Source organism: Ranitomeya variabilis, chromosome 5 (assembly GCF_051348905.1).
Source record: "Ranitomeya variabilis isolate aRanVar5 chromosome 5, aRanVar5.hap1, whole genome shotgun sequence".
NCBI classification, from domain to species: Eukaryota; Metazoa; Chordata; class Amphibia; order Anura; family Dendrobatidae; genus Ranitomeya; species Ranitomeya variabilis.
In genome coordinates, this window is record NC_135236.1 from 657,525,945 (window position 1) to 657,551,922 (window position 25,978).

At 44.1% G+C, this 25,978-nt stretch overlaps 1 protein-coding gene across 1 annotated transcript; it reads left to right on the forward strand.

The window, feature by feature from the left end:
• Window positions 1-343: 343 nt before the first annotated feature.
• PWP1 (PWP1 homolog, endonuclein) lies at window positions 344-25,653 on the forward strand. Its single transcript, XM_077266490.1, has 15 exons — window positions 344-550; window positions 660-718; window positions 1,188-1,351; window positions 2,261-2,346; window positions 3,589-3,685; window positions 3,899-4,009; window positions 5,601-5,731; window positions 6,326-6,399; window positions 8,435-8,531; window positions 10,033-10,094; window positions 12,039-12,150; window positions 17,001-17,091; window positions 18,861-18,982; window positions 23,592-23,697; window positions 24,374-25,653. The coding sequence occupies exons 1-15, from the start codon at window positions 485-487 to the stop codon at window positions 24,484-24,486; spliced, it is 1,491 nt and encodes a 496-aa protein (XP_077122605.1). The 5' UTR covers window positions 344-484; the 3' UTR covers window positions 24,487-25,653.
• Window positions 25,654-25,978: the final 325 nt, after the last annotated feature.

Genomic DNA, 25,978 nt, shown 5'->3' on the forward strand with positions numbered 1-25,978 from the left:
CAGGGGTGGTGATGGTAGGGAGCTCCAAGTCTTGTGATTGTAATATTGGCTCTGAAACTAGGCCCCCATATTTTAGTCAACAGCACGTGCTTGTAGTGGAAATTTTTTTTAAACACATCCTTATTTACATGCTAAACATTGACACCAATATTCCTGTCAGAAAATGCCGCCATAGTACCCTTACTCTCTTCTAGAGCCAGGCAAGGGGCGTGTCTCTTGGAAAAAAAATGTTCCTCATTGGCTAAAAGCATTGGCGACTACTGTAGTGCGCGGTTTCCCACACTAAAAATGGCGTCTATTATTTCCTCACGCGTACAAATGATGTCAAACACGTCATGTGACCGGATACTTTCCCACACTAAAGATGGAGCAGGTATCACGTGACAGGAAGTAGTCACGCAAGAACCCACGTGTGCCGAAAGGAGGCAGCCATTGACCGGAAGTGGGTCGGATTCGTGTTGTTGTTCTCGCTCCCGTGCGCGCTATGAGTTGTCAGATCACCTGCGTGGCGTGGGTCCAGCGAGGGATCGCTAAAGAGGTCCCTGACAAGGTGAGGAAGAGGAGGACGAGGCTGAGTCTGCGCCGTTGCTGAATATGGTCACGTGACGTTACATTGCAGCTGTAGATTTCAGACCTCTGGTCGCTTTTTACCCCTTTAGGTTCAGCTGAGCCAGGAAGAGTTAAACAAGCTGATAACCGAAGCGAAGGAGCAGCTGCAGTAAGTAGCACGGTCCAGGAGTGAGGAGGCGCCGCATATGTCAGTAAATATGTGCCCTTTAACCCCTTCCTGTGATCCCTAAAGGGGGTGTCCACTACTAACATTATCCTTAGGATAGATCATCAATATCTGATCGGTGGGGGTCCGACATCCATAACCCCCGCCAATGAGCTGTTCTCGGTGTCGGCAGCGACCAGAACTGCTCCGTTACGGACAGGATAGTGCCACCAGCAGAACAGTGGCTGCGCCCGGTACTGCACATCCGCCCCCTATTGATTTGAGTACAGTTGACGGAGGTGTGCAGTTCCAGACGCTGACACTGGGGACAGCTGATCAGGGATGGGGGGCGCCGTGTGTCGGACCCCCACTGATCAGACTATCAATGTTACAGTAGTGGACGACCTCTTTATCTGTTGCTTTATTTCTCACTTTTTTTTTACATTTCCTGAGTATTTTCTTGACTCCGCAGGGAAGAACTTGATGAAGCTGCGGCGGATGGAGACGACGGGATGGAGAAAGAGGAGGAAGACGCCGCTCCGTCCACTGAGGGTCGGGAGGAAAACATTGCGAAGCTGAACGACGACGAACTTGCAGAATACGACTTGGATAATTATGACGAAGAAGGAAAAACTGGTATGGGGTCTCACCATCCTCAAGTTTTGTTTTTTTTCCGGCTTGTGAACCTGTCGCTGTGCCGCTCAGGTGGGGGCAAATATGGCTGTCGACACTCATGGGACATAGTTGATTTTTCTGGGGGAAGCCTTGTATGGCCGGATATGTCCCCCTCTAGTTACGGGGCAGCCATTCTGATGGTTTAGGTATATACTTCCTAAATGCTAAATTAAAGGGGTTGGCTGCTACCTAGACAATCCCTTTTAAATTAAGTAGTCTCCCTTGTAAAAAAAAATAATAAATAAATAATAAAAAAAAATAACATAGGGGGTACCTCTTATTACACGCTAGGAGCAGCCAATAGCGGCCTCTGATCACCATGGTATGTGGCGCCCGTGTTGAGTATCTGTTATTTTTATTTTACAAGGGGGACTACGCCATTTAAAAAGGGGTTGGCCAATCTCGTTCACTGAATTTTTATTATTTTTTTTTAACTTAAAGGGGTGTCCGGCCGTAGGTTACAAGTCTGCTGTCACTATATGTGACTGCAGACTTGTGAATCATAGCACGCAGTGCGTGTGATGTGAACCGGAACTCGTGGTCGTGTGCCTATAAGTATGCGGGTTTTAATGTTTCCAGCCACATTCCAACTAGACATGTCCGGACTTGAGTGAGACCACGCACATCCAGTCGGTATGTGAGCGCATGTATGCAATTCACAAGCCGTCGCCGGCACTCCAGAATGTTCACCGTGCGAGATGTGAGAATTCTCAAGTTTGCAGTCACCGAGTATAGCCTGCGGCCGGACAACCCCTTTAAGTTGAGTACCTCCTCTAATTTCTGCTGCTCCACTGATCCTGGAAGGGTTTTTCTTCTATGTTCCTCCATTCCAAAATGTCCTCCTTTTTTTTTTTTTTTTTTTTGCTTTAGATGTGACAAACCTCGGAGACAGCCTCGCCGGCCTCGCAGTTTACTCCAGCAACGAGACTGACGCTTACGTCACTTTAAAAAATACAGTAAGTAGATATCCTCCATCCGCAGGTCGTGCTTCCGGTTGGATGAGAGGCAACTGCGTGTATAGTAATTCCCTAATATCCTGCTCATTATCAGAATAAGGGCTCATTACACTATTTTCACGTCTGAGCGATTTAGTTCAGTTTTTCATCACAAAATTCAGGTTGCTGCTACTTTTTAACTATCTTGTTTTTCATTGGTTTCCGTTTTTAAAGGGAATCAGCTTTTTGCTATGTAATCTGAGAGCAGCATAATGTTGAAGCAGAGACCCTGATTCCTGTGATGTATCACTTACCTGGCTGTGTCGCTGTTTCATTAAAATCAGTGTTTTCTCAGCAGGAGATTATCACTACAGGAATAGGTGTCTTGTGCCTCCTAGTCCTCCTGCTCTGTGTAACCCCGCCCATTACAGTATAAACAGAAAGCAGCCAATCAGTGGTGAGGGTGGGGTTACACACAGCTCAGCGTTCTGAGCTCAGCATTCAAAATGGCTCAGGATCCCGATAGTCAGTTTTTTCTGCTGCAGATATCACAACTGCTGAACCCAGTAAAGTAAGTGACACATCGCTGGAATCAGGGTCTCTGCCCCTACATTATAGTTTCCCTAAAAGCAGTGAATTCCAATAGGAAAATTGTATTGTGAATTGCTTTTAAAGGGATGTTTCCAGAATCACGACTTATCTATCCTGGTGGTGTAGATGACAAGTGTCTGATTTCTGGGACCCCACAATCCTCAGACTGGGGGGATCTGTGTCCTCTAAATGGCATGCGGCCCTCCTTCATTCAGATGTGATAGGATTGAAGGAGATAGAGCGCCGTACTCTAATATCTGTCTCTTGGACTAGTGTGTATGCGGCGCTCCCACTGCAGCCAAATATACAACCGCGTTCTCCTGATTTGTGGGGGTTTAGCAGTACAATCCCCCATTAAAAGAGGAACTTCTCACACTGCTATGTCCTATGCCAGTGGCGGGGTGGGATCAGGGCCCACCATATAGCGCAGGCGCCAGCTGTGTTATACAGCCAGCACCTGCCTCTAAGAGCAGCAGTCAGAGCCAGCTCGGATCACTGCTGTATCGCTCCATAAATGCTGCTGTCAGTCTCTGACTGCGGCATTTAAATACTGTGATTTTTGGCACGGTGTCCTCTAATGACATGAAGGTTGGATACCGTTGGGTTAGCGGATCACCAAAATCTAGTGGTGTTAATCTAACGGCCGCCTCTTTTTTTTTTTTTTTCTTCTAGGAGCAGTATGAGACCGAGGACTTCGTTATCAAGTCCACCGATAACCTTCTGGTGTGTGGAAGGGCGGAGAAAGATCACTGCAATCTTGAAATCCACGGTGAGCGTGTGATCCCGTCTCTTTTACTTATTGTAGATTTTAAAGGGGATTTTCTGTCTTTTTTTTTTTTCTGTAAAAGCCTCCACTTTTGTAGCTAATCGCCAGCCTTGCTCTATGTGCTGACGTCATCGCGGTCAGTGGTTGTTCATGTATTGATGATGGGTTAGCAGACGTTCTAGGGTATATCCTTTCCTGTCTTTGTGATCCCCGCAGTGTATAACCACGAGGAGGATTCCTTCTATGTGCACCATGACATCCTTCTACCGGCGTATCCTCTCTGTACCGAGTGGCTGAACTTTGACCCAAGTCCGGAAGAGTCGACGGGTAAGTTGTGGCTACACTATATCATCCCATGCTGTACTGCAAGACTGACATCGGTGAGAGTCCCTGTGCCGCCATACCGATGATCAAAATGGCCACAGCTCCTCAAGTAGTTGAGTGGCGCTGCTGGTCACACGTGCGACCTGCTGCAATATTCTAAGACTTATGCACTGAAAATACAAAATGTCAGCACTTTGGGAAACGCTCAGGATGGGGGGCTGAGAAAGCTTAATGGCAAGCTAATATCGACCATATGGATTGTCACTCGTCTCTCTGTGACCAGGTAGAGCGAGATGTGTTCCTTTTGTAACAGTTGTCAATCTGTATAATACATAATCGCAGCCCGTGTATAATAAGCCCCCGACCAGGAAGCGCAAGAGATGGCCGGCGTCCGTTATTGGCCGTAAAACTTTTATTTCTCCCCTCTGGTGTGTGAGGCCATTATTGAATGGGGTTTGGCCCTTTGTTTCGTGCCGTCCTGCGGGGTGATTTATTGATCGATCTCACGGCGCAGTTATAATAAGGTCTCCGGGGGGCGCCGCGCTGCCGCTACTTAACGACATCAAATCTTTCCAGATATAATAGAGGTTTAGAGGGACGGCTAATGAAAATATCACAGATGTTGATGTGTTGCGGTCAATCAGGGGAAGGTAGTACGTCATGGAGCCTCAGAAAAGTAAATTTAACCCTTTAGGAATGTTTGGGTTTTTTTTTTTTTGCCGTATGTGCAAAAAAAAAAAAAAAAAAAATGTGTGTGTGTGTATATACCGATATGTAAAATATATATATTCTTTTTTTTTTTTTTTTTTTTTGTCTACATATACATGTATATAATATATATTAGAAAATAATAAAATATATATTCTAATCTAATCTATTTTGCTTTATTGCTGTATTGTTAACATTGTTACCAATGACTGTTGTGTTTGAAACTGTTAAACTGTAAAGCGCTGCGGAATATGTTGGCGCTATATAAATAAAGATTATTATTATTATTATTATTATTATTACAAAGCAAAAAATGTATAGTATTTTATAGTGTGTGTATATATACATAAAAACATAAACAATACAGTATATATTTTCTGTATGTGTGAGTGTGTATGTATAATTATATATATATATACACACACACACACACACACACACACACACACACACACACACACACACACACACACACACACACACATATATATATAATGTGTGTGTGTGTATATATATATATATATATATATATATATAGTGTGTGTGTATGTATGTGTATATATATATATATATATATATATATATATATATATATATATATATATATATATATATATATCTATATATTTTTTTTTTTTAAAATGTATTTTTTACTTTCTAATCTATAAAGAAAAAAAAGGCATAGTATTTTATAGTGTGTTTTTGTATATAGATGAAAAAAATAATATATACAATTATATAATATATATGTTTTTATTAATCTCTGGTGTCTTGAATAAGTATTCATACCCCATGAATTTTTCCACCTTTTTCACTTTACACCCACAAACTTGGCGGCCGGCGATTTGCCGGTGTCGTCCTGATCTGTTCACTTTCCTTCCACCAGGAAATTACGTAGCTGTGGGTAACATGACGCCCGTCATTGACGTCTGGGACCTGGACCTGGTTGATTGCTTGGAGCCCGTATTCTCCCTGGGAAGCAAACAAATGAAAAAGAAGAAAAAGAAAGGAAAGAAGGTAATTGTGCGCGGTGCCGGCCGCTCCCCGTATATAACCCAGCTAGGACCAGTTTAGTTTTTTTTTTTTTTTTCCGCTTAATGGAAGTTGGAAGTAGAATTGCCAGTAAATAGCAATGTGGTGACTGCAGGTGATGGGGAACAGATTGGAGGCGAACGTCCTGGCCGGGTAATTTATGGTTTTCAGCTGACGGTGCTCATGGAGGGGGATACAACAGTGTTTTGCTGGGGGGCCTCAGTCAGGAGGGTCCGAACTGTGCGGAAGTCACTTTCTGAACTTTATTTGCGCGCGGGACCCCGGTTTAAGTACCCGAGGTTGGGGGTGTGCACTCTGGGCGCCCATTGGGTTGGGGGCGCTCTCGGACCCCGGTTTAAGCGCCCTAGTGGAGTGAGCGCTCGAGACCCCAGAAATGTCATCAGACCCCCCCCCTTCAAATATAATACTGAAGGGGACTGCTGTACCTAGTAGGGGTTGTCTCTGATGACTGGGGGGGCACAGAATTTACAGGATGGAGCAGCACTGTTCTAATGGGGGGCTTAGACGGCTTGTGATGTGAGGGCTCATCTTAAAGCCGTGCCATGTTCTCTGTACCAGGGCGCTACGTCTCAGGAGGCTCAGGAAGGCCATGCGGACGCCGTCCTGGATCTTTCATGGAATAAACAAATCCGGTGAGTAACGTCTGGCCGTCTGCGGAGAGGGATACGACCGGGTTCACGAGATGTTAGGAATTGCCTTATAAGCGACTGCCCTGCCTATAGTTGCACATCTGATCTTTCGGCCACAAATCGTAGATCTTCTCATCAGTCAATCTAATTTTCCTGATCTTGGCTTAATGGAGCCGTCAGACTTAATGACCATGAAGGGGGTAATTGTTCGTAAGGTAATTCCTGAAAATTTGAGCCAATTTTTGTTTTATTTTTTTTTTCAACAATATTGTTTAAAAACAACAAAAACTTTCTGATACAGAGGGATACTGAAGGGGCTCTTGTGCAAGAACATTATATGGACCCTTTGTTTTCAACAAGTTCCTTTATATACGACCCCCTTATGTTTCTATAGCAGGCTGCTTGAAATTACAGGTTTTTTTAGGATCCATTGCTCACAAATGTGTATGTAATTTGGAGCCTCTGACATTTCCGGAGACATTTAATTAGTGTTTTTCGTCTTGCATCATCCGTGTGATCCTAAATATGACTCTGCACTTCTTAGCAAATTAGACCCAGCCGGTGTCTGCTTAACCCTAAAGCATTTCAGAATATCTACTCATGATTGGGATTTGCTTATGATTTAGGATGGACTATCTAGATCTGATAGAGAGCTCCTTTAATTGGAAACACAGCAATTTTGATTGGATGTATTAAAAAAATTAAAAAAAACAATAAAAAAACAAACCCCAAACACTTGACTTTGTGCCCCCCTGGTGGTGTGATTTTCTTATAGAGCATCCATGCTGTTGAGAAGCTTGGGATGGGACTGAGCGCATCATTAGATTTTATAATTCAAGCTGCATATGCTATGAAATAGATTTTAGACAAGAGAAAACTGGTGTATATATCATGAAAATCCTTGACATAAAGGCTGCATGAAAGGTTCTCCTTCTCCATCCACCTAACTTGATTGACAGCTCCTCAGTGTCCTCCTCCCCGCTGCTTCTCCACCCTCCTAGCCTTAAAGGGACACTGTCACCTGAATTTGGAGGGAACAATTTTTAGCCATAGGGGCGGGGTTTTCGGGTGTTTGATTCACCCTTTCCTTACCTGCTGGCTGCATTATTGGATTGAATTCATTCTCTGTCCTCCATAGTACATGCCTGCACAAGGCAATCTTGCCTTACGCAGGCATGTACAATGGAGGACAGAGAATGAACTTCAATATTGCAGCCAGCATGCAGCCAGCGGGTAAGGAAAGGGTGAATCAAACACCCGAAAACCCCGCCCCTATGGCTAAAAATTGTTCCCTCCAAACTCCGGTGACAGAGTCCCTTTAATGGCTGCTCCTCAGCGTCCCTGCTGCTTGTCTGCATCTCATCCAGCCTAGCTTAATTGCCTGCTCCTCAGTGCTCCTCCTCTCTGCTTATGCTCAGTACAAGCTGCAGCTGTCACTCAGGATGAGTGGACAGACTGAATACAATGGATCTCATGGGATAAAACACTCTCTAGCTGATTCAAAAATTGTTTTATCTATTTATCTGGATTTTACAGCCATTCTGACTCAATTATTTTCAATGGAAGTACACTAGCCTCATCAGGCCTAAGATATCTATTTAATCACTTATTTGTCCATATTTGTCCTGTCTAAAAGTTCTTTAAAGCCTATTCCCTTTGACTTTGAACTTCTTTCTATTAGTTGGCCTAGTCTCCCAACCTCCTGCCCCTCTTTTGCCGCTCGGTGTCTGTCGTTGCCGGTTTGCAGCAGAGCACAATGGCCATGGATCTGCAATTTTGCTATTTTAAAGGGGTTATGCATTTTTAGAAAAAAAAACATGGCTAATTTCTAAAAAAAAAACCACCACGCCCTAGGTTGTGTGTGGAATTGCAGCCATGTACTTCAATGGAGGTGAACTGCAATACCTGGCTCCAAATGTGAACCGGTGTGGCGCTGTTTTGGGGAAAAGAGCGGTCATGGTTTTGTTTTTTTTTTGTTTTTTTTTCTTTTTTCGGACAACTCCTCTAACGATAACTTACTTTTTCATTTTCCCGACAGAAATGTTTTGGCCAGTGCCTCAGCCGATAACACTGTGCTGCTTTGGGACATGTCCGTGGGTAAACCTGCCGCCAGCCTCACCATGCACACAGACAAGGTAAGGCGCACTCCCCAGCAAGGCTACTAATACCAAGGCTGCTCTCTTCAGCAATGCATGCATTTCCCGTAGGAATAATGATCCTGCATCTTCCGCAGAGCTGTGACTTGTGCCGTCCCTCTGTCGTTCCTCCTGGAAGTGTTGGAATGAAGTGACCATTTGGTGTTACCCTTTTCCTTGTAAATGGGGCGTTTCAGCGTTGCATAAATGATCACCTAGCCTCCTTTTATTCCAAGAACCATCACTTTTTTTATTTTTCCATCAATATGGCCATATGAGGGCTTGTTTTATGCGGGAGGAGTTGTATTTTTGAATGACATCATTCATTTTACCATATAGCGGACTGGAAAACAGGAAAAAAAAATTCCAAGTCTGGTGAGATTGCCAAAAAAAAGTGCAATTCCACAATGGTGTGTGTTATTTTTTTTTTTTTGTTTACCATGTTCACTATATTATTAATAAATTAATAACTATTATTATTATTATTATTCATATTATTATTATGAAACTAGCCTCCCAATGTGATTCCCCAGGTCAGTACAAGTACTAAGATACCAAACATGTATAGGGTATTTTTATTTTATCTAAAAAAAAAAATATATATAATTTTTATTATTATTATAAGATATAAAAAAATAAAAAATAAAAAAAAAATATATATATATATTTTTTTTTTTTTTTTTTTTTTTTGCTTTAGTCGCCATTTTGCGAGACCCCGTACCATTTCTATTTTTTGTGTAATCTGGTGCTGGTTGATGGCTTATTTTTTTTTGCTCCCTGAGCTGAAGTTTTTATTCATATTATTTTGGGGTAGATGCGATGTTTTGATCGCCTTTTATTGGAATGCTAGTGCTGCAAAAAAAATCCCATAATTATGACATTGTGACCATCGCTCCCGTTATACTGTTTACCGATCGGATTAATTTATTTTTGTATCTTACATCCATACCAAATATGTTGTTTGTTTTTTTTTTTTATTGTTTTTTTTTCATTGGGTCAAAAGGGGGGATGATTTTATTGGTTTGCGCTTTTCCAAAAGCGAATTCCAGTAAGAAAAAAATAAAAAAAAAAATAAAAATAAATAAAATCATCCCCCTTTTGCCCCAATGAAAAAATTTCTTCTTTTTAACCTTTGTACTGTATTTAATAGTCCCCCTTAGGGGACCTGGAGCTGTGTTTTTTATATATATATATATATATATATATATATATATATATATATATATATATATATATATATATATATATATATATATATATATATATATATATATATTATAATATATATTATAATATATATTATAATATATATTTGCCTTGTATAGCAGAGATTACTATCTCCTATAGACGCCGGCCACAGGCATCACGTTATATGTTGTGAAGGAGAAATTATCTCTAAACTTGGGTTACGGTTTTGCCTTCTGGAACATAACTGTTCAGCCATTGCTTCTTCTTACAACCATTTTTTTTCTTTTTCCCTCCCCCCATCTTCTTCTTCCAGGTCCAGACGGTACAGTTCCACCCCTTCGAGCCACAGACACTTATATCGGGATCATTTGACAAGTAAAGCCCATTTCTGAATAGCAAGTAATGAAACACCAGCGCGCAGTGCACGGGATGGCGTCATTCTACATTTCCCATTAGTGTTACCAGAGGTTTATGTGAGAGCGGCTCCGCCTGGTAGCTCCTCATAAGAATATATTACTGCGTTCCCTAATGGGATCATAATTGCTTCATGACAGGCCCGTTCTGATTTATAATCCACCATTTGGGAAATTTCCGATCCCCCGTATGTGCCAGCATCGGCGGTTTTATAACGGGGTGATGTCTTGTTTTGCAGTTCGCTATGTGCCCATAAATGCGAACCTGCTCCGATTTTATAACCTGTGAGCTTTAATATATAGTGCAGCAAGCACGTTCTAATTTACTGGGTGACGTATGCATCATTACATCTCCAACTCCGGTGGTCACCCAGCTTTCCCAGGCTCCTGAACAGCACACCCAGATCAGTACTGACGTCTTCAGAGCACCACTTGCTGGCTGTGCAGCAAAAAAGCTTGTGTAAGTGCTAAGGTAATTGCTTTGGATACCGGCCACTTCTGATGAAACTGCCAAGGTGGTCGGTAGCCTAGACGATGAGCTGATTGATTTCAATGGAAGCTGTGTTGTAATGCATCACTTTTCCCCTATGGTGGCGCTGTAGCACATGAAGCGAGATTACAGCTGATCACTGGTGGGCCAAACATTGTTAAAATGTGATCAACTTATCATTGGGGGATAATTTTGCCAAATAAAGGGATCATCAAAGCAGAGAACCACCTTTAAGGAGGACCTGTCACTAGCTGAAAAGTTGCCAGTTTGTAATCTCATCTTATTCACTTTCCTCCCCTGAATATTCCACTTTTTTCTTTTTTAAAATCTACCATACGGTTCCAGAGATACGGGCTTGTTTATTTAGTGCTACTTTTTATAGTCTTTTATCAAGGGGTGTGGCTTAGTGGGTCACTATGCAGAGCAGCCCAAAGACATGCCCCCATAGAATCCCGTGAGCCACACCCTCTTTGTAAAGACCGTAAACGTTAGCACTAAATAAAAAGGCTCGTATCTCCGGAACCGTATGGCGGAATTTAAAAAAGAATAAAGCGGAATACTCAAAAGATCAGCGGAAATTAAATAAAAGCAGAAACTGGCCACTTTTGACCTGGCGATGCGTCTCCTTTAACTGCCATTTCTGGTCTTTTTGGTATAAGTTATTTTCTATGTTATGATCTGTAATACTTGTAGCTTCATAGCAGTAATCTTGTCAATGATAACCAAAGGCAAAATCGCCATCAGCCGTAAAAAAAAAAGACAAGAAATAATGGAGGCCATCTGTCGCGCTGAGCGAACCTTGAATCCGTCTGACTTTTTGTCAGAGTGCATGGATGATGTGAGCGGCCGCACATCGGGGACGCCGGCTAGCTCTGCAGCAGATGGGCATGTGCTGTTGTTTTTAGAACATTTATCTAATGCAGCTGAGCCCGCGGTGGGAAATGAATTTTATTATTTTTTTGATGAGCTGTGTAATAAATCACGTTCCCCCGACGCGCGTCTGAAATGTGTCGTGCATACGCTCCCGTAGTCGAATCCTCTTTTGATGCCCGCTGCTCAGACGCAATTGACGATGAAGCGGAAATCTTTGAGGATTCGCAGTTCTAGGATGAGTTTTCTTTTCATCTAAGCCTTTTTTTTTTTTTTTTGTTCATATTCTCGGATGGCGTGAAATGATCTCATGGTCGTGTATGAGAAATATCTGCTTGTCCCGCTCCTGATTCCTCAGTACTGGCCAAAAGTTAGCACCCCCTCACCAAAAAAAAAGAAAGAAAATACATCATGTAATACTACTTTTATCCAGTGGGGGCACTGCAGGGAATGTATGTGTGTGTGTGTGTGTGTGTGTGTATATATATAAAAATTATTTTTTTTTAAAGCTCACCGAATTAACTTTTTCATGGTGTTCTTCTTCAGGTCTGTCATATTGTACGACTGCAGGAGTCCCCAGGAAAACCACAGAACATGGAGGTTTAGCGGAGAAGTCGAGAGAGTCACGTGGAACCATTTTTCACCGAGAAACTTTTTGGTGAGTCAAGTTCTGACGTTGAAGCCTTTTAATTCCGCCATCACGCACAGTGTCATTAACCCCTTAATCCCATCTGACGTACTATCCCGTCGAGGTGGGGTGGGCCTTAATTCCCACCGACGGGATAGTACGTCATAGCGATCGGCCGCGCTCACGGGGGGAGCGCGGCCGATCGCGGCCGGGTATCAGCTGCCTATCGCAGCTGACATCCGGCACTATGTGCCAGGAGCGGTCACGGACCGCCCCCGGCACATTAACCCCCGGCACACCGCGATCAAACATGATCGCGGTGTGCCGGCGGTACAGGGAAGCGTCGCGCAGGGAGGGGGCTCCCTGCGGGCTTCCCTGAGATGATCGGTACAAGGTGATGTACTCACCTTGTACCGAGCGTCTTCTCCCTGCAGGGCCCGGATCCAAAATGGCCGCGGGGCTGCATCCGGGTCCTGCAGGGAGGACTTCCGGGTCAGGAGCAGGCTGCAGATGAAAGCTGCAGCCTGCTCCGATGAAAGTATGATCGCCGATTTGACAGAGTGCTGTGCACACTATCAGATCTGCGATCTGTGATGTCCCCCCCTGGGACAAAGTAAAAAAGTAAAAAAAAAAATTTCCCCATGTGTAAAAAAAAAAAAAAAAAAAAAAATTCCTAAATAAAGGAAAAAAAAAAATATTATTCCCATAAATACATTTCTTTATCTAAAAAAAACAAACAAAAACAATAAAAGTACACATATTTAGCATTGCCGCGTCCGTAACGACCTAACCTATAAAACTGCCCCACTAGTTAACCCCTTCAGTGAACACCGTAGGGAAAAAAAAAAAAACGAGCCAAAAAACAACGCTTTATTATCATACCGCCAAACAAAAAGTGGAATAACACGCGATCAAAAAGACGGATATAAATAACCATGGTACCGCTGAAAACGTCATCTTGTCCCGCAAAATATGAGCCGCCACAAAGCATCATAAGCAAAAAAATTAAAAAGTTATAGTCCTGAGAATAAAGCGATACCAAAATAATTATTTTTTCTATAAAATAGTTTTTATCGTATAAAAGCGCCAAAACATAAAAAAAATGATATAAATGAGATATCGCTGTAATCGTACTGACCCGAAGAATAAAACTGCTTTATCAATTTTACCAAGCGCAGAACAGTATAAACGCCTCTCCCAAAAGAAATTCATGAATAGCTGGTTTTTGATCACTCTGCCTCACAAAAATCGGAATAAAAAGCGATCAAAAAATGTCACGTGTCCGAAAATGTTACCAATAAAAACGTCAACTCGTCCCGCAAAAAAACAAGATCTCACATGACTCTGTGGACTCAAATATGGAAAAATTACAGCTCTCAAAATGTGGTAACGCAAAAAATATTTTTTGCAATGAAAAGCGTCTTTCAGTGTGTAACGGCTGCCAACCATAAAAATCCGCTAAAAAACCCGCTATAAAAGTAAATCAAATCCCCCGTCATCACCCCCTTAGTTAGGGAAAAATAAAAAAATAAAAAAAATGTATTTATTTCCATTTTCCCATTAGGGTTAGGGCTAGAGTTAGGGCTAGAGTTAGGGCTAGAGTTAGGGCTAGAGTTAGGGCTAGAGTTAGGGCTAGAGTTAGGGCTAGAGTTAGGGCGAGAGTTAGGGCGAGAGTTAGGGCGAGAGTTAGGACTGGGGTTAGGACTGGGGTTAGGACTGGGGTTAGGACTGGGGTTAGGACTGGGGTTAGGACTGGGGTTAGGACTGGGGTTAGGACTGGGGTTAGGACTGGGGTTGGGGTTGGGGTTAGGGTTGGGGCTACAGTTAGGGTTGGGGCTAAAGATAGGGTTAGGGTTTGGATTACATTTACGGTTGGGAATAGGGTTGGGTGTGTCTGGGTTAGAGGAGTGGTTAGGGTTACGGTTGGGATTAGGGTAAGGGGTGTGTTTGGATTAGGGTTTCAGTTATAATTGGGGGGTTTCCACTGTTTAGGCACATCAGGGGCTCTCCAAACGGGACATGGCATCCGATCTGAATTCCAGCCAATTCTGCGTTGAAAAAGGAAAACAGTGCTCCTTCCCTTCAGAGCTCTCCCGTGTGCCCAAACAGGGGTGTACCCCAACATATGGGGTATCAGCGTACTCAGGACAAATTGGACAACATCTTTTGGGGTCCAATTTCTCCTGCTACCCTTGGGAAAATACAAAACTGGGGGCCAAAAAATAAGTTTTGTGGGAAAAAAAAGATTTTTTATTTTCACGGCTCTGCGTTGTAAACTGTAGTGAAACACTTGGGGGTTCAAAGTTCTCACAACACATCTAGATAAGGTCCTTGGGGGGTCTAGTTTCCAATATGGGGTCACTTGTGGGGGGTTTGTACTGTTTGGGTACAACAGGGGCTCTGCAAATGCAACGTGACGCCTGCAGACCAATCCATTTAAGTCTGCATTCCAAATGGCGCTCCTTCCATTCCGAGCTCTGTCATGCGCCCAAACAGTGTTTCCCCCCCACATATGGGGTATCAGCGCACTCAGGACAAATTGGACAACAACATTTGGGGTCCAATTTATCCTGATACCCTTGTGAAAATACAAAACTGGGGGCTAAAAAATCATTTTTGTGAAAAAATATGATTTTTTATTTTTACGGCTCTGCATTATAAACTTCTGTGAAGCACTTGTTGGGTCAAAGTGCTCACCACACATCTACATAAGTTCCTTAGGGGGTCTACTTTCCAAAATGGTGTCATTTGTGGGGGGTTTCAATGTTTAGGCACATCAGAGGCTCTCCAAATGCAACATGGCGTCCCATCTCAATTCCAGTCAATTTTGCATTGAAAAGTCAAATGGCGCTCCTTTCCTTCCGAGCTTTGCCATGCGCCCAAACAGTGGTTTACCCCCACATATGGGGTATCGTCGTACTCAGGACAAATTGTACAACAAATTTTGGGGTCTATTTTCTCCTGTTACCCTTGGTAAAATAAAACAAATTGGAGCTGAAATAAATTTTGTGTGAAAAAAAGTTAAATGTTTATTTTTATTTAAACATTCCAAAAATTCCTGTGAAACACCTGAAGGGTTAATAAACTTCTTGAAAGTGGTTTTGAGAACCTTGAGGGGTGCAGTTTTTAGAATGGTGTCACACTTGGGTATTTTTTTCTATCTTATAGACCCCTCAAAATGACTTCAAATGAGATGTGGTCCCTAAAAAAAAATGGTGTTGTAAAAATGAGAAATTGCTGGTCAACTTTTAACCCTTATAACTCCGTCACAAAAAAAATTTTTGGTTCCAATATTGTGCTGATGTAAAGTAGACATGTGGGAAATGTTACTTATTAAGTATTTTGCGTGACATATGTCTGTGATTTAAGGGCATAAAAATTCAAAGTTGGAAAATTGCGAAATTTTCAAAATTTTCACCAAATATTCGTTTTTTTTCACACATAAACGCAAGTTATATCGAAGAAATGTTACCACTATCATGAAGTACAATATGTCACGAGAAAACAATGTCAGAATCGCCAAGATCCGTTGAAGCGTTCCAGAGTTATAACCTCTTAAAGGGACAGTGGTCAGAATTGTAAAAATTGGCCTGGTCATTAACGTGCAAACCACCCTCGGGGCTTAAGGGGTTAAAGAAGTTACCGTATATACTCGAGTATAAGCCACAAAAAACTTGGAAAACTTAGTGACGAGTATAAGCCTAGGGTGGGAAATGCAGCAGCTACCGGTAAATGTCAAAAATAAAAATAGATACCAATAAAAGTAAAATTAATTGAGACATCAGTAGTTTAAGTGTTTTTGAATATCCATATTGAATCAGGAGCCCCATATAATGCTCCACACAGTTTATGATGGCCCCATAAGATGCTCCATACAAAATATGCCCCATATAATCCTGCATAAAGGTTAATAATGCCCCCATAAGATGCTCCATAGACACATTTGCTCAATATAATGCTGCACAAATGTTGATTATGGCCCCATAAGATGCTCCATATAATGCTGCACAAACGTTATGGCCCAATAAGATGCTCCATACCGACACTTGCTCCATTTGCTGTTGCTGCGATAAAAAAAAAAAAATCACTTACTCGCCTCTCTGTCGCTCAGCCCCCCGGCACTTTCTATATTCACCTGCTCCTCGTTCCGGCGCCGCTCCATCTTCAGCATCTTCTGCACTGACGTTCAGGCAGAGGGCGCGCACTAACCACGTCATCGCGCCCTCTGACCTGAGCGTCACTGCTGAAGACGGAGCGGCGCCGGAACAGGGAGCAGGTGAATATCGCGCAGCGCTCCCCTCCCCGTTATACTCACCTGCTCCTGGCGCGGTGCAGTCCCTGCTTCCCCGGCGCCGGCAGCTTCTCCTGTAATGAGCGGTCACCATTACCGCTCATTACAGTAATGAATATGCGGCTCCACCTCTATGGGAGGTGGAGCCGCATATTCAATACTGTATTGAGCGGTACCATGTGACCGCTCAGTACAGGAAGAAGCTGGGGCGCCGGGGAACCAGGGACCTGCAGGGACCGCGCCGGGAGCAGGTGAGTATAATCAGACAGCTCCCCCTCCCCTGCCGCCCCTGGGTATGACTCGAGTATAAGCTGAGAGGGGGACTTTCAGCCCCAAAAAATGGGCTGAAAATCTCGGCTTATACTCAAGTATATACGGTAACTTGCATCCATTCTTGTCAGGCGCTGGCTGTGTAAGACAGGTGGCACCCGCACTTTATTGGGCAGGCTCAGCTCCTGAGCCCGCTCTGTATAATGATGGCTGGAATGGGTGGACTACAACACCCAGACTATAGATAGACTTGAAATCATTGCTCTAATGTAAAGATGGATTGTTCACCGCTGTGTCCTCTCCCCTGTATCTACTCCAGGCCAGCACAGAGGACGGCTTTGTGTACTGCTTAGATGCCCGCTCGGACAAGCCTCTGTTCACACTGAAGGCTCACGATGGGGAAGTGTCTGGTATGTATCTCCGACCATCAGAAAATACAATGAACACTGGCTGTTATTCCTTGATTGGGGGTCCCAGCAAAGCCAACGTCTATGCCGTCACTTTGCTCAAAGGGGTCTGACTTTTAAGTCCTTCACCAATCTCCAGAATGGGGGACTTGGGTCCCCCATTCTCTTCTGTCTGCATGATTTCCACCAAGAGGAGTTTAATGATGCTGCCCGATATGCGTGTGTCCTGCTGCTCCATTCATAATCTTAGTGATGACGGTGCACTCTCCAGTGATGACGGTGCGCTCTGCTGCCATAAACTTCTGCAAATCTACCGATTCACTGGCTACAGGTTAGAATGCTCCTTTAAATGTCCATTGCGTAGTCTGAACCGCCCATCTCTTTGGACTTCCTGTTTTGTAACTGCTTCCCCTCCCCAAAAAAATTCTTATACAATATGAAAAAAACCATGCCTACTTCCTAAATAGCGCCACCCTTGTATTTGGGTTACGTATGGTAGTACAGCTCGTCTTCGCAGAGGTGAATGAGGCTGTGCCGCCAAACCAGGCTCAACTTGCAGCCGCGAGGAGGGGAAAAAGAGCATTTTTCAGCCTAGAACTTGCTCCATTATTTGTCTCTGCCTCCACCGATGATGATGTTCTGCGTCTTATTTAGTCCATTGTTGTAGGGAGGATGTTATTGATGTGTTTGCTCTCTGCACAGTGTTGCGGTATATAAAGATTCGGTTACAATTGCTTCAATTTCTGGCGTCGCGTAAAGGTCTCTCTTCAGATTTAATGTTTGCTAGTGTAGCAGATGTAATCTGTCAGAAATGTGCTAGCAATAAGCTTGAAGCCGGCAGTTACTTTAAAGAGGACCTGTTTTGTTTGCCATCAATTAAGTAATCCCTAAAAATCCATCGAATTTGGAGCTGATGAAATTTCACGTTTGGGTAATTAACTTTTCCGATTAATTTTTTTGACGCTCCATTTTTTTTTTTCTTCCTTCCCCCTCTCAATTGCGCCACTTCAGTTTATAGGCTGTATCTGGTATTGCAGCTTTGTCACATTCGGCTAAGTTGCAATACTATCTGCAGCCCATGAAGTGGCGCTGTTGAGTAGGAAAAAAAACTTGAGAAAAGAGCATTCGTCGTTTCAACCAATTTTGGAAAACTTGGTTGTAGTACAAGCAAAATATAAAATGGAGAGGGGGGGGAAAGAGGCAGAAATATATTGCAAAGTCTCTTATAAGCCCCTGCCCTCTAACGCCTTAATCCCTCTGAAATACCTCAATATGGACTACCAGCTCACTGAGCGATCAGATTACGGCTTCTTATTAAAGTCTACAGAGAGCGAAGGAGGGAGGTGTAGAGTGAGTGGAAGGTTGAAACACACAAAGGTGCTGATGCTTGTAGTAAGTTTTATTTCTCCATAGAGCTGGATTCACATCTACACTAGATCTGCACTACATCTACACTGCTCAGTACTGCTGTCTAACGTTCCTCATGCTGCTGCTTTTGAGTGTGTGCAACATGGAGAGATGAGAGCAGGAATTCTTCATGTCTATCTGTGCTGTGTAAGGGAGACATCAGTCTCTACCCACTAGCTCAGAGAGAACTGAGAATTGGGGTTAACGCCTGCAGAGGGGAAAACTGGTGAAAATGCAGGACCCAAGTCACATAAAGAAGTCCCCCGCAATGACTTGTACACCTCAATATCATTTTCATGTACTTCTTATTAGTATATAAGTTTTGATCTATTTTTTTTATTTTTTGCTCCTTCCCTCCCCCCTAGGTCTGGAGCTGAGCAGTCAGGTGAAAGGCTGCTTAGTAACATCCTCCGCTGATAAACATGTGAAGATCTGGGACATTTTAATGGACAAACCAAGTCTCGTTCATTCTCGGGATATGAAAATGGTAAGAATCTCCCCTTTTATAATAATCATCCCCGAGTCACCCGCCTACATGTCTCATATTATCACATTTTAGGCTATGTGCACACTCTGCGGATTTTGCTGCGGATCCGCAGCGGATTTGACCGCTGCGGAACCGCAGCAGTTTCCCATGAGTTTACAGTACAATGTAAACCTATGGGAAACAAAAAACGCTGTGCACATGCTGCGGAAAAAAACGCGCGGAAACGCAGCGGATTACATTCCGCAGCATGTCACTTCTTTTCTGCGGATTTTCACCTGCTCCAATAGGAAAATGCAGATGAAAAACCGCAGAAGAATCCGCAGTAAAAACCGCAATAAATCGGCAGTAAAAACCGCAACGGGTTTTCACTGCGGATTTTGGAATTCCGCTGCAGAAAAATCCTCAGTGGAATCCTCAAAGTGTGCACATAGCCTTACTAAACCTGAAAAACAAGTTTATGTTCAATGAAATCGTTAACGGATTTACTTTAGTTTCCAAAGTTTCAGACATTTGGGAATATGTGCTAATTCCCTCTGCACAGTGGGCACAGCGTCTAGGATGTTCCTCTGCGGAGAGTCTCCCCCTATTACAATATGGCAGGTATAGGATTAGTAGGTGATGATTTCCTCTGCACAGTGGGCACAGCGTATAGGATGTTACTCTGCGGAGAGTCTCTCCCTATTACAATATGGCAGGTATAGGATTAGTAGGTGATGATTCCCCTGCACAGTGGGCACAGCGTCTAGGATGTTACTCTGCGGAGAGTCTCTCCCTATTACAATATGGCAGGTATAGGATTAGTAGGTGATGATTCCCCCTGCACAGTGGGCACAGCGTCTAGGATGTTACTCTGCGGAGAGTCTCCCCCTATTACAATATGGCAGGTATAGGATTAGTAGGTGATGATCCCCCCCCCCCCCTGCACAGCTGGCACAGCTGGCACAGCGTCTAGGATGTTACTCTGCGGAGAGTCTCCTCCTATTACAATATGGCAGGTATAGGATTAGTAGGTGATGATTCCCCCTGCACAGCTGGCACAGCGTCTAGGATGTTACTCTGCGGAGAGTCTCCCCCTATTACAATATGGCAGGTATGGGATTAGTAGGTGATGATTCCCCCTGCACAGCTGGCACAGCGTCTAGGATGTTACTCTGCGGAGAGTCTCTCCCTATTACAATATGGCAGGTATAGGATTAGTAGGTGATGATTCCCTCTGCACAGTGGGTACAGCGTCTAGGATGTTACTCTGCGGAGAGTCTCCCCCTTGTACAATATGGCAGGTATAGGATTAGTAGGTGATGATTCCCTCTGCACAGTGGGCACAGCGTCTAGGATCTTACTCTGCGGAGAGTCTCCCCCTATTACAATATGGCAGGTATAGGATTAGTAGGTGATGATTTCCTCTGCACAGTGGGCACAGCGTCTAGGATGTTCCTCTGCGGAGAGTCTCCCCCTATTACAATATGGCAGGTATAGGATTAGTAGGTGATGATTCCCTCTGCACAGTGGGCACAGCGTCTAGGATGTTACTCTGCGGAGAGTCTCCCCCTTGTACAATATGGCAGGTATAGGATTAGTAGGTGATGATTCCCTCTGCACAGTGGGCACAGCGTCTAGGATGTTCCTCTGCGGAGAGTCTCCCCCTATTACAATATGGCAGGTATGGGATTAGTAGGTGATGATTCCCCCTGCACAGCGGGCACAGCGTCTAGGATGTTACTCTGCGGAGAGTCTCCCCCTTGTACAATATGGCAGGTATAGGATTAGTAGGTGGTGATTCCCTCTGCACAGTGGGCACAGTGTCTAGGATGTTACTCTGCGGAGAGTCTCCCCATATTACAATATGGCAGGTATAGGATTAGTAGGTGATGATTCCCTCTGCACAGTGGGCACAGCGTCTAGGATGTTACTCTGCGGAGAGTCTCCCCCTATTACAATATGGCAGGTATGGGATTAGTAGGTGATGATTTCCTCTGCACAGTGGGCACAGCGTCTAGGATGTTACTCTGCGGAGAGTCTCCCCATATTACAATATGGCAGGTATGGGATTAGTAGGTGATGATTCCCTCTGCACAGTGGGCACAGCGTCTAGGATGTTACTCTGCGGAGAGTCTCCCCCTTGTACAATATGGCAGGTATAGGATTAGTAGGTGGTGATTCCCTCTGCACAGTGGGCACAGCGTCTAGGATGTTACTCTGCGGAGAGTCTCCCCCTTGTACAATATGGCAGGTATAGGATTAGTAGGTGGTGATTCCCTCTGCACAGTGGGCACAGCGTCTAGGATGTTACTCTGCGGAGAGTCTCCCCCTATTACAATATGGCAGGTATAGGATTAGTAGGTGATGATTCCCTCTGCACAGTGGGCACAGCGTCTAGGATGTTACTCTGCGGAGAGTCTCCCCCTATTACAATATGGCAGGTATAGGATTAGTAGGTGATGATTCCCCCTGCACAGTGGGCACAGCGTCTAGGATGTTACTCTGCGGAGAGTCTCCCCCTTGTACAATATGGCAGGTATAGGATTAGTAGGTGGTGATTCCCTCTGCACAGTGGGCACAGCGTCTAGGATGTTACTCTGCGGAGAGTCTCCCCCTATTACAATATGGCAGGTATAGGATTAGTAGGCTTCACCCTATAAGAATATATCCTGAACAGCCTGACAGCATAGGTTGGCGATATCGAAACCTTCTTTTAATCTGGTCAGAGAAGTTCCTCTGACATGTCTCATTGCCATCTCTTTTTATACACAACGTGAAGGTGCCCATCCCATTAAAAAGGGTCATTCCCGTCATTAGCAGTTATGATGTGTTTATAGGATGGACCAAACAAGAAAAGGATGTGCATAACCGTGGGATCAACCTTGACTAATAATCTTTATTAAATGCATCAATACAAAAAGGCACAGGAATGCACACAATTTAAAAGCATTTAAAAGCCCACATGGCAAGAAAAGAACAGCGCAAACATGGTCCTCCCCAGGTGCTAAGCAGATGAAAAGATAATCCTATTAACATTTTATGGCATCCACACGACCTTAATAATGGGTACAGATGTAAGATATGTTGATCCCGATAATCAAGTGTAATATAACGCTTCCAAACACCGATGGCCATTTTCCCCCTCACATCTCTTTTTCCCCCCCTCACATCTCTCATTTTCCCCCCTCACATCTCTCATTTTCCCCCCTCACATCTTTCATTTTTTCCCCCTCACATCTTTCATTTTCCCCCCTCACATCTTTCATTTTTTCCCCCTCACATCTTTCATTTTCCCCCCTCACATCTCTCATTTTCCCCCCTCACATCTCTAATTTTCCCCCTTCACATCTCTCATTTTCCCCCCTCACATCTCTCATTTTCCCCCCTCACATCTCTCATTTTCCCCCTCACATCTCTTTTTCCCCCCTCACATCTCTCATTTTCCCCCCTCACATCTCTCATTTTCCCCCCTCACATCTCTCATTTTCCCCCCTCACAGCTCTCATTTTCCCCCCTCACATCTCTCATTTTCCCCCCTCACATCTCTCATTTTCCCCCCCCCCTCACATCTCTCATTTCCCCCCCCCCTCACATCTCTCATTTTCCCCCTCACATCTCTTTTTCCCCCCTCACATCTCTCATTTTCCCCCCTCACATCTCTCATTTTCCCCCCTCACATCTCTCATTTTCCCCCCTCACATCTCTCATTTTCCCCCTCACATCTCTCATTTTCCCCCCTCACATCTCTCATTTTCCCCCCTCACATCTCTCATTTTCCCCCCCTCACATCTCTCATTTTCCCCCCCTCACATCTCTCATTTTCCCCCCTCACATCTCTCATTTTCCCCCCTCACATCTTTTTCCCCCCTCACATCTCTCATTTTCCCCCCTCACATCTCTCATTTTCCCCCCTCACATCTCTCATTTTCCCCCCTCACATCTTTTTCCCCCCTCACATCTCTCATTTTCCCCCCTCACATCTCTCATTTTCCCCCCTCACATCTCTCATTTTCCCCCCTCACATCTTTTTCCCCCCTCACATTTCTCATTTTCCCCCCTCACATCTCTCATTTTCCCCCCTCACATCTCTCATTTTCCCCCCTCACATCTCTCATTTTCCCCCCTCACATCTCTCATTTTCCCCCCTCACATCTCTCTTTTCCCCCCCTCACATCTCTCATTTTCCCCCCTCACATCTCTCATTTTCCCCCCTCACATCTCTCATTTTCCCCCCTCACATCTCTCATTTTCCCCCCTCACATCTCTCATTTTCCCCCCTCACATCTCTCATTTTCCCCCCTCACATCTCTCATCCCCCTCTAACAGGTAATGATGGGTATAACCCTTTAAATAGGATCCGTTCATGCTTGCAAGATTTTTTTGGAGTTAAATGGATGACTGTGAGAGGGGGGACACATTTTCCAGGTGTGAATTCCATTTTTGGGGTCCACATTGGTGAATATATGACGGAGATGATGAATAACTCTATACATATACTCTAGATGTCACATAGGAGCGGCTCTCTACAATGACTCCCCTTTATGAGAGCTGGCTACACCCCATCTATATGTTACCCGATATAAAGCTGCCGCAGCATTCTATTTCTTTAATTTATTTTTCACCCCCTTAGGGCATACTGTTCTGCTCAGCCTGCTGCCCAGACTTGCCCTTTTTGTATGCATTTGGAGGCCATAAGGATGGACTGAGAATTTGGGACGTCAGCACCATTGCAGCCGGTAAGTGGATTTTCCATAGATATTTGGTCTCGATAGAACCAGGTCTTAGTCTGGCCTAAAGATTTTGTCGACTCAAGTTTACATATAGATAGAATTCCTTATCTGGAGTTAATCTGTATTGTAGTCAAGAGCTGCATTTAACATTCTGCTGCCTTCAGAGCAGAACTCTCCCAGCCTTCTTTGTTGACATTTCGCACTAGTGATGGGTGAAGCCGAACAGTACTGTTCTGGCACGGACCCCTGACTTCTCCATGAAATCCGTGTTACTGTTCGGGTGCGACATCCCAAACAGGTGTTTCCCATGCTGTCATCTGCTCCTCCAATTAGAAATGTAGAATAGTTCTTCTGATTAGCTATGTTGCTTACCCCATGTGCTGGGCATTTCAGTACCCTAGGTATCCATCGTTATAGCTACTCATCTAGTGACAGTTGTTAGCGGTCGTAACCATGGATACCTAGCTACTGCAATGCCCTGCAAATGGGGTAAGCAACATAGCTAATCAGATCAACTAGGATATTTGCCAATATTATTATTATGAAAAATATTATTTAAATATTAATAAAAATATTATTATTATACCTACTACGGTGGGGTAGGACCTTGAAGATGGGCAAGGATTGTTCTCGCAATGAATTCACCATTAACGTTTTTCTTTACTCCTCACCCTTACTCCAGTTAAAGAAGCATTCGGTGGCAGAGAGCGGCTAATGGTGACCAACCTATCCAGCTCCACATCATCCAGCGCAGAAGGGAACAGTGAAGCCGCCGGAGAGTCAATGGACTCTTAAAAAAACAAAACAAAAAAAACCACAATCATCTTGTGGATTTCATAGACCAGGATTCTTCATCATTAACCTAATGTTCCCGCCATGTAAATTTTATTAGAGACTATATTCCAAATTGGGATAAGGAAGAAGGAAAAAAAACAAATCTGCCGTCTGGTGACTCTTGATCTCAGTGACTGTTTTTAAATTCATGGACGGCTGAGTTACTTTGGATGACTGTACCCGTACTAAGCGTGCCGTAAGACCTGATGGGTGACACTGAAGCGGGGTGTAGCAATGTGTGGCTGTAAAATGAAAATGTTAAATATCTACTTATAAGTGATGTCTTTTTCACTCCTTTGTTGATGCCACAACTCCCAAATTTGGGTTTTGAAAATTTCAGTAATTACCGTATTTTTCAGACCATAAGACGCATCGGATCATAAGACGCACCCCAAATTTTCTGAAGAAATATAGGGAAAGAAATGAATGCGTCTGTCTTACAGTCCGAATACCGGGGGGGTATGGTGTGAGCGGGAGCGCTGGTGGTGGAGCAGGGTCACAGGTGTTTGGTGGTCTGGCGACGTTCTGACATCCCAGGCTGGTGCGGCAGGTTCGGTGTTGCTGGGGCTCTGCCATTTTGTGAAGTCCATCCTAGGCTGATGCGCGACAGTTTCTCAGATGCTCGGTGGTGCGGGGGCTCCGCCAGCACTGAAACATCTCTGAGCTCCCACACGTCTGTCCATTCTGGTGTGCGGCAGTTTTGGAGATGCTCGGTGGTGTGGTGGTGGCGCCGAGATCTCAATCTACACATGCGCTGCATCCAGCGGCCATTTTCCTGGAGACAAACTCATTACAGCAATGGAAGTGCAGGGGCTCCGAGATTTCACAAAATGTCGGCGGAGCCCCCACACCACCGAGCAACTGCGAAACTGCCATGCATCAGCCTGGGATGAGACTCCTGGCAAGTACTTCCGGACTATGAGACGCACCCCCATTTTCCTTCAAAATTTTGGGAGAACAAAGTGCGTCTTATAGTCCAAAATACGGTATATAGTGAGCGGTCTCCCAAATAATAGGAGCTCGAAAGGTCTTGTTGACTTTTCAAAACTAGCCCTTATGGACCACAACCAATCACACTGCAGAGATCATTTTTCCAGAGTTGTTTAAGAAATAAAAGCTGCTCTCCCATTGGTTGCTATTATCTTTTTTGATATTTGCCTCCTGAAGCCCAGATTGTCCTAGAATAGGTTTCGGACTGCATATATGGAGCCCCTAAGTGCTAGAAGAGCAGAACCCCCCCCCCCCCCCTCAAGTGACCCCATTTTGGAAAGTACACGCCTCTGGGAATTTATCTACAGGAGTAGTGATGATTCAACTCTGTGTGTATTCCAGAAACAAACAGTGGATGCTGATGAGTGAAAATTGCAAATGTGCCCTGCCGTTGTAGTGCCCAGTACATTGTAGTGTCCATACATTCTGCCCAGCTCATGCTTCTAGAGACACGCACCCTATT